We start from the raw sequence: 9,403 nt of genomic DNA on the forward strand, positions 1-9,403 counted from the left end.
TAATTCTGACAGCATATATTAACATTTAATAATTCACATACCATCTAAGTGTACGATACCCACTTCTGAGAATCTACTTAATAGAAATGAGTAATAATATATAAAAGTATGTGAATAAGGACGTTTATTATAGCATTGTGTGTTGTGACAATAAAATAACTAAAAGCAGCTTTATTGTCCAACAGTAAATAAATGGCTTAACATATTTTGTGTCATCTAAAAGTATAGATTAATGGGTACAGAGTTTCAGTTTGGTAAGATGAAGAGTTCTGGACATAGTGATGTCGCTTGCATGACAATGTGATGACAATGTGAGTGTACTTAAAACCACGGAATTGTTCACTTAAAAATCATTAAGATGGTAAATTTGATGTATATTTTCCCACCATTAAAAATGAAAATAAAAATAAAGTTTACATTTTTAAACAATTATTATTTTATTTATTGTTCTAGGTCAAGTGAAATGACTATAACTCAGGATTTTTAATCAAAGAATGTGGTGTGTGTGTGTGTATGTGTGTGTGTGTGTGTGTGTGTGTGTGTTTTCCCTGTATGAGGCATATGTTCAGTAAACAAACCCTAGTAAGGAGAGATTTGTCTGAGACTATCTGTCAATTGGGTGATACTCCTACCCTATTTTAATGCATAATAAGATAAAATACTTTGCCTCTACATCATATGTAAAACTCTAAATAGACTGAATTTTAAATGCATAGCAATTGCATAAATTTACATTGTAATATTCCATGGGTTCATTTTAAACTAATAGGATCTAATTAAAAGAGAACCCTAAGGATACACCTAACTAAACCTAAATATATATGAAGTTGTTATATTTTTATATGTTAATACTCAGATTTATCCACAGTTGAATGCATGACTTTTTAATTCAACAGGGATTCAATTAATGAGAGAAAGGAAAAAAATGTTAAAATTTTGTAAAAGAATCTTTCTTAATTTCCATCAAACCACCTAGGGTTATAAATGTATGAATTATAGCTACAGCCTTTGAATAAATATCTAAACTATACTTTTATAATTTGAAATACTGAAATTTTGGTTAAATGTTGAAAAATGAGATATTCTGGTTTATTGACAATTTAGCATAAATCCCTTTCCATTGTATATTCCTTTGAAATTTTTTCCACTTTTGGTTACTTTCTCATTTCAGTAAGTACATTCTAATAAACACAATTTAATCTTTCTTTGATAATAAATCTTATCAAAATGCCTTCAGGATTATCATCCAGAGCATAAATACTCAGGGAGCAGGATAAAATTTTGGAAATAGAGACAGAGAGTTACTACTAGCTCCAAAACTTACTACTACATGTTTAATGCCAAATTGTTTTTTTGCCAATTTTCCTCTCTGTCTGAAAAACATGAGCCAAGTTCTAGGTAATAAAGGTTTTACTTTGTTCAACTATCCCAGACTTCATTCAAGAGAGTAGCAAATTTACTTTCATTGTGAAGTCCGAGCACCTTGCACAACTCAGACTTTTAATTGGAAACAGGATCAAGTGCCTGTTAAGACAAGGCTGAAAAACATAAATTTCCAACTGTCCTCTTCTTCCTCTCATGCTGACAAATTTCTACCAACTGTAAATAACAATGTGTGGTAGGTTGCACTTAGAATACCAGTTGTCCAGGATTCTTTCCTCATGCAAAATGTTTCTCAGATTTAGAAAGACTCAGATATGCTTCAACCAACTGCCTTAGTAATCTGGGTGGGGATTTTTAATGGATTTAATATATGCATCAGATTTACATAGACTATAAACTTACCTTGAATATATAATAAAAATGACAGAGAAATGTTCCACATCTGATTTTTATCCCAGAGACAATTCTCAATGTAAATATTAAAATGATTAAACAAATTATAGATGAAAATGTTTCCCTTTTTCCCATAAACTTCTGCTTAGCAGAGGGAACTCTACTAAAATTTATTTATTTCACAGCAGTTCTAAATTTCTGATTTTTGATCTGATAAAATGTTCACTATAGTTTAGAATGTTTATACTGCAATGACCCCAAAATGGCTGGCAAGTGTAGAGTGGAGGTTATTCTGAAAATAATAATTTTTATTATTAAAAGTATTTCCAATTTATTCACTTTTAGCTGAGTTGGGTCTTTGTTGCAGCATGCAGGCTTTCTCTAGTTGCGGCAAGTGGGGGCTACTCTTCGTTGCAGTGCGTGGGCTTCTCATTGTGGTGGCTTCTCTTGTCCCAGAGCACAGGCTCTAGGCACGTGGGCTTCAGTAGGTGTGGCATGCAGGCTCAGTAGTTATGGCACACGGGCCTAGTTGCTCCATGTCATGTGGATCTTCCCGGACCAGGGCTTGAACCCATGTTCCCTGCATTGGCAGGTGCGTTCTTAACCACTACGCCACCAGGGAATTCCCGAAAATAATTATTTTTAACAACCCAATTCCATCTATAATATTAGAGAAAATATATACAAATGAATTGGAATATGGACAGCATTTAGGTGGTTACATAAATAAAATATTAATTTGATTTAGTGATAATACTGTGGTAATTATTCTCTTGGATTTATGTTGTTATTTTAATATAGCATTTTCAGTAAAGTAATACTTTTATATCAGAAAAATAAAAACAAAAGTTCTGGCCCATTGTCAATTAAGTTTATGAGGAAAGATGTTTATAAAGTATATGTTCAAAGTACAATAAAGTAAGCACATGTTCACAAGTGTTTCTACATATTGGTCAACGTGGTGATATTTTAAGACCGGTTTTTATTAGTCTATCTCTATAACATTTTTTAATTTGTATTTGCTTTTTCTCACATAGTCTCCATGTCTTAGCTAAGCAAGAACCCTTGAGGAGAAAATTACAAAATAATTGAGTAAATAATGAGGGCAAATTGTCATCTTTAGTCAACTCTACCGTCTAATAGAAACTGTAGAAAATAAAGCAACACATGAATTTAGCCTGTTATTCTAAGAATTTAAGACAACACCCTTTGGGGTGATGTCCTTCTCTTGCATTCCTTTTTTGCCAGGATCTTTTCCAGCCTAACAGTACTGACATATGTTTTGTTCGGATTTTCTTTTTGAGGGGAGGGCTTGTGGAAGGGGCTGGTTGAGTTATGTGTTACAGACACTGATGATTTTCCGAAGACGGGGTAACATTCCTCTTCAGAACAGTTTACCACGAAATCTAAAGAGAGATCTTGGGAAACCTCTGAGCTGTGTCTAATCTTATAGCATTGTTCCCTGGAATGGTTTAAAGTTGACAATTCAAGTTGAAATTAGCAATTAATTGTGTAAAGTGCCTATATCTTAATGTGTTTATTTCATCTTCAAACATTATATATTTTGCATTGATTCTGCAGCTTTTACTCTTTAACTAAGATTTTGCAATTTGTGATTATGGAGGCAGCACATCTTCAACGTTTCCTGGCACTAAGTATCATTAAAAGTCATTTTATGGCTTTCCAATCATTAAAACCTTAGTATTACTGGAGCAGCGAAAAGAACGCTGCCTATTACCTGGGGATAATGCTACCATTATGTTGAAGTTCAATGGAGTAAAAATAAAGGCCAACTACAACATGGGCCTGTGTTTTATTTGACCCTGTGATCATTTAGCACTGGACTGGGAGTCCAGTACAGCTGTCAACTGAGTTTCCAATGCACTCAGGAAAGTATGCAACCTATATGCTATTTCGAAACGATTTAGGGAATTCATTTAAAAAAACAAAAAAATTATGAGAGTCCCGCCTAGGTCTTCACCTCCTTTGATTTTGGGGTCAGTAGCCTAAAGGTAATATTTTAAAATAATAAATAAAATTTCAAAAATAAGAAATGAAAAATCTAGAAACCATTTAAATCTTTTTCTTTCTTTCGTTCTTTTCTCTTTTTTTCTTTCTTTCTTTCTTTTTTTTTTTTTTTTTAACATCTTGGCACACAGCAAGCGGGAAGTTACTTAGCACGGTTCCGGGTTTCCTTGCGCCCCGCCCGCTCGCCCTACCACAGCTAGAAGCTTTTAGTCCCTGGGTCGGTGTGTCCTGCAGGGCGCAATCCCTGTCCATCGGTCTGAGCTCTGCCCGCCCGCCGCGCATCTGCCCTTCTTTCCTGACTCCGCCCCGCATCTGTCCGGAACCTCCTCGCGTCTGAGCTGACCCAGTGCGCGTCTGCCAGTCAGTCCCTCCGGACCCGCCGCGAGTCTCAGGCTGCCGAAATCTCTGCGCGTCACTCGGTCCGTACCCAGTGGGCATCTTGGGTATCTGGGCGGTCTCCGGTCCCCCGCGCGTGTGTCTGTCTGTCTGTCTCTCTGTCCGATCCGCCGCCTGCAGCCTGCCTGCCCGGCCGCAGCGCACCAAGTGTCCAGTCTGCCCTTTCGCTGACGCTGAGTGTGTGTAGCGCGGCCTTAGTGAGCGCGAGCCCGCCTGAGACCGGCCAGGCAGCCGGCGGAGGAATACATGTTCGGCTCCTGCCCTTGTTGATATCATTTTAAGCCCACACGAGCTTGAGGCCTATATTTATGCAGAAAACGGGTCGTGAGGCCTCTGTCGGCAAGGCTAGGTGTGGGGAGCCAGCCAGCTGCTTGATGATTTCTTACAATTTAACGGGGAAAGGGACATTTCTTTCCTACTACTGGCTTTTGAAACTGATTTTAGATCTGAATGGGTGGAAATTCTAAGCCACCTTAGGGAGAACGGATTCGTTATTGGGGTGCTTTTTTGTCTGATGCATTTGTTCTGAGCCTGCTGACCAGCTGTTTCTGAACTTCATTTTCTCAGCCTCAACAGTGATTCTGAGTCTGCTTTTAGCTTCCTTCGCCTTGGCTTTTTTTCTGTTTGTGAACAGCTGCTTGGCCCATAGCTTAGAGAAAGCAACCTCTTTTTCTCTCCCAAGAAAGCCTCCTCCCTGTGCTCAGAGAGATGGGGAGTGGGGAGCCTAATCCTGCTGGCAAGAAAAAGAAGTACCTCAAGGCTGCCCTGTATGTGGGTGACTTGGACCCAGATGTCACCGAGGACATGTTATATAAAAAGTTCAGGCCTGCTGGCCCTCTTCGCTTCACCCGAATCTGCCGTGACCCGGTGACCCGCAGCCCCCTGGGCTATGGTTATGTTAACTTCCGCTTTCCTGCGGATGCTGAGTGGGCCTTGAACACCATGAATTTTGATTTGATTAACGGCAAACCTTTCCGCCTAATGTGGTCTCAGCCAGATGACCGCTTAAGAAAGTCTGGAGTTGGAAATATATTCATCAAAAACCTGGACAAATCCATAGACAATAGGGCCCTTTTTTATCTGTTTTCTGCTTTTGGGAGCATTCTCTCCTGCAAGGTAGTATGCGATGACAACGGCTCTAAGGGTTATGCCTATGTGCACTTTGACAGCCTGGCCGCTGCCAATAGGGCCATCTGGCACATGAATGGAGTGCGGCTCAACAACCGCCAGGTGTACGTTGGCCGATTCAAATTTCCCGAAGAGCGGGCAGCTGAAGTTAGAACTAGGGATAGAGCGACTTTCACCAATGTTTTCGTTAAAAACTTTGGAGATGACATGGATGACGACAAACTGAAGGAACTTTTCAGTGAATACGGGCCAACTGAGAGTGTTAAGGTAATAAGAGATGCCAGTGGGAAATCGAAAGGCTTTGGATTTGTGAGATACGAGACACACGAGGCTGCCCAAAAGGCTGTGTTAGACCTGCATGGAAAGTCCATCGATGGGAAAGTCCTCTATGTAGGGCGAGCACAGAAGAAAATTGAACGCCTGGCTGAGTTAAGGCGAAGATTTGAGCGGCTGAGATTAAAAGAAAAAAGTCGGCCTCCAGGGGTGCCTATCTATATTAAGAACCTAGACGAGACCATCGATGATGAAAAACTGAAGGAGGAATTTTCTTCCTTTGGATCAATTAGCCGGGCCAAAGTGATGGTGGAAGTGGGGCAAGGCAAAGGGTTTGGTGTTGTCTGCTTCTCCTCTTTTGAAGAGGCTACCAAAGCAGTAGATGAGATGAATGGTCGCATAGTGGGCTCCAAGCCTCTGCATGTCACGCTGGGCCAGGCCAGGTGCAGGTGGTGAGAATAAGAATGCTCAATTTGTTTCAGCCTTAAGCTGGTGCCTACTTAGTTTGGGCTACTTTGTGATAAGAGGTTATTTTATGTGAATTCACAGCATTTTTTAAGTGAATACTTTCTTTTGAAAAAAAGTGAAACTAGAAAACCTTGTTCATTTTAGTGAAGAACATAATTTCTAATTGTAAAACTGTCATTTTGTACTATTTTTCGATATAATAGCCTTAGGAATATGTAGAATAAAATTTATTCCTCCACATGCTTTTTTGCTAAACCAGTCAAGTGAGGTAATGGAGTATATTTCCTTCCTTATTTCACTAATACTACTAAATTTATTTTCTCCTAAGAAAGTATTCTCGAGATGGTCCTTACTTCTGAGTCTATCACAGTGAAAATTTCTAACTTGTTTTTTGAGAAATCAGTAGAGCAGGGGAAAGCGTATATGATCCAGTTAATATTTGTGTATAGGTTCACTTTAAATTATTATTTAAAATGAATATTCCTTTTAAAAGATGTGAGCTTTCTTTCTTCCTTTTATTTATTTATATATTTTTTTCCTTTTTAATATATTGTGGGCATACCACAGACTTGATAGTGACTTTGACTAAGTTTTGAGAGTTTTCGTTATTAACTTCATGCCCAGAGAAAGAAGCATATTGGTATTTCCTCAATCAATACCTTAGAAAATTAATACTTTAAACATTGATTATTTAAATTCTAAGTTTCATCTTAAAAACCTTTTCTGAAAGCTTTGATATTTGAAGACAGTCTAAGGAGCATTCTTTTTTTTTTTTTTTTTTTTTTTTTTTTTGCGGTATGCAGGCCTCTCACTTTTGTGGCCTTTCCCGTTGTGGAGCACAGGCTCCGGACGCGCAGGCTCAGCGGCCATGGCTCACGGGCCCAGCCGCTCCACGGCATGTGGGATCTTCCCGGACTGGGGCATGAACCCGTGTCCCCTGCATCAGCAGGCGGACTCTCAACCACTGCACCACCAGGGAAGCCCTAAGGAGCATTCTTATCACTCATTTTTCTAAACTCCTTAGTAGGTATACATGGATCATGTTTAATCAACAAGAAAGGTGAATAACAGCACTGAATTGCCTTTGTCTATAAATAACTTTAGGATTAACTTCAGCCTCTATTGTGTCAATATAGAAGGTAAACAATCCTGTAATGATGTGGAAAACTACTTTGAATAACATCTTCTATTAAACTTGTCATTATCTCTTATAAATTATTGAATATATCAATAAGGTAATATTCACAGATGTTTCAAAGTTAAGGAAAAGGTCATTTCTCTTGATTAAGTCACATGCCTCCATCTATCATATGAGAGCTCTTAATTGTTTTCTTTTTGTCTAGCTGCTTGGAAGTTGCGACAAAATGTTCTGTTCTATATTGCAATTACATTATTTAGCCTGTAATTTCTATACGATGGACTTTCTGTGTTTCACTTTTAGTTCCCTCTTCTCCATATCCATCTACCTTCCATCCATATTACACTTGCTTTCATATTTTCTTTGGATTGCCTTTCTTTTAATATACGCCAGTTCGAATCGATTTTGGGATTAGAGAGATAAATACCTAATTTATGTAAAATTGAAATAATTACTTTTTAAAAATAGGATTCACTCATACCACAGATCCAACAGTAAGAAAATGTTTTAACTCTATTCTCAGTTGGTTTTTATTTATATAGAAATCTTTGGTTTCATACATAATACAATATAAATATATAATTTTATTAACACTTTTGTTGGCTATTTGCCCATAAAATAATGAGAATAACCTGTTTCTATGTAATTGTTTATCTACAAATGACTTGTATATTCATTATCAAATATTTTCAAATGGAAATTACTGTTTTTATTGATTATAAACATAATACATGCTTCTTGTAAAATAATGTACAACAATGCAGAAACTTATAAAGAAGGAATTAAAATTCCCAGAGTTCAGAGATAACCACTATTAATATTTTGTGTGTGCATTAATATTTTAAGTGTGTGCATATACTTTCATGCCTTTTCCTCTATGTATACACACACTGTTTTACAAAAAAAAAGAAAACATACTATATGTACTGTTTTTTTATTTTAAACTAAAACATAATCATCTTTTCATATCAATAAATACCAATCTGTATCATCAATTAGTGACTGCATAGTATTCCATTGGGTGGATGTACTATAACTTACCTTAAGTAGTTCATTATTGAATGAGATTTACATGCTTTTCAATGTTTCTACATTTGTAAGCAATGCTGTGATGAGCATCCTTGCTTAAAAACAGTATGAGTTATAGGAGCTTGATAAAAAATATCTAGAGCATGTAAAAGCTTAAATCTACTAGAAAAATAAAAATGCACATCATATTGATATATATGTATCTAAAATTTGAAAAGTTAATGATATATTCTTCATTTAAATACAAAAGAAAAACTAACAGGATATAATTTTTCATATTTTATGAGTCTACTTGCTTTATATCATTGTGATCATTAAGATATATGAAAATGAAGCAACTTCAAATAAAATTTAAAATTCTTACATTGGTAATTATTTACCATATGTATTCTCTATTCCTTTTCCCCCATTGCCAGTTTTCATTTAAATCTGTAAACCTGAAGTGTCAGTGTTAAGACCTTTACAAATGCTTTGATTCAGAATAAATCACAAAAGATTTCTGGAAGGTAAAAATCTGCAAGTATAAACATTTAATACATTTTGGGAAATTATTTAAGAATTTAAATTATTACTGTTTTCAAAAATCTAGTCAGTATAAAGAAAAGGATTAATTAAAATGTGGCTAAGTACAGATAAAACATACATGTTAGGACCCTGCAAATCAGTCAAAAAAACTCTGTAAATTCAGGTGGAAAATATAAATATAAGCAGGGGGAAACTATAAAGGAAAGGTAATCTCTATTTAAACACAAACATCTGGGTAGTTGTTCAATCTTGTACTTTTCATTTTTAGCTACATTTAATACACTTCTAATAATTAAGGCTTCCAAGGGGGAACAAAATAACTGAACAGCTTAAATCAGTGACAAAGCATTAAAATAGGTTATTATTCATTTTCTAGATGATTAGTAAAACTATACTGTCAATGATCAAGTTAATAGTGGAGTGTTTAGTACTAAGGTTTTGTTTTTTGTTTTTCATACTCTTTTTTTCAACTTTTCAAGATAGTCACTTGTACAAGTTTCAAATGTTCCCAGGGAGAAGAAAATTAAGAACATTTTTTTTGTGTGTGATTGCAAGCATCATAGAAAAGGTTATTTGGGGAGGATTTTCTGTATAGGAAGTTTCAAGCATCCTGGTGCTTTTCTGGTTGAATCTATGGTTAAG

At 36.4% G+C, this 9,403-nt stretch overlaps 1 protein-coding gene across 1 annotated transcript; it reads left to right on the forward strand.

The window, feature by feature from the left end:
* The first annotated feature begins 3,867 nt into the window (after nucleotides 1-3,867).
* PABPC5 (poly(A) binding protein cytoplasmic 5) lies at nucleotides 3,868-8,490 on the forward strand. Its single transcript, XM_004279719.4, has 2 exons — nucleotides 3,868-4,223; nucleotides 4,768-8,490. Exon 2 carries the CDS (start codon nucleotides 4,909-4,911, stop codon nucleotides 6,055-6,057), a length of 1,149 nt encoding a protein of 382 aa, XP_004279767.1. The 5' UTR covers nucleotides 3,868-4,223; nucleotides 4,768-4,908; the 3' UTR covers nucleotides 6,058-8,490.
* Nucleotides 8,491-9,403: the final 913 nt, after the last annotated feature.

The sequence above is a fragment of the Orcinus orca genome, chromosome X, assembly GCF_937001465.1.
Source record: "Orcinus orca chromosome X, mOrcOrc1.1, whole genome shotgun sequence".
NCBI classification, from domain to species: domain Eukaryota; kingdom Metazoa; phylum Chordata; class Mammalia; order Artiodactyla; family Delphinidae; genus Orcinus; species Orcinus orca.

Coding starts and splice junctions, on each gene's coding strand:
- PABPC5 (XM_004279719.4), top strand. CDS start 4,909: ATGGGGAGTGGGGAGCCTAATCCTGCTGGCAAGAAAAAGAAGTACCTC.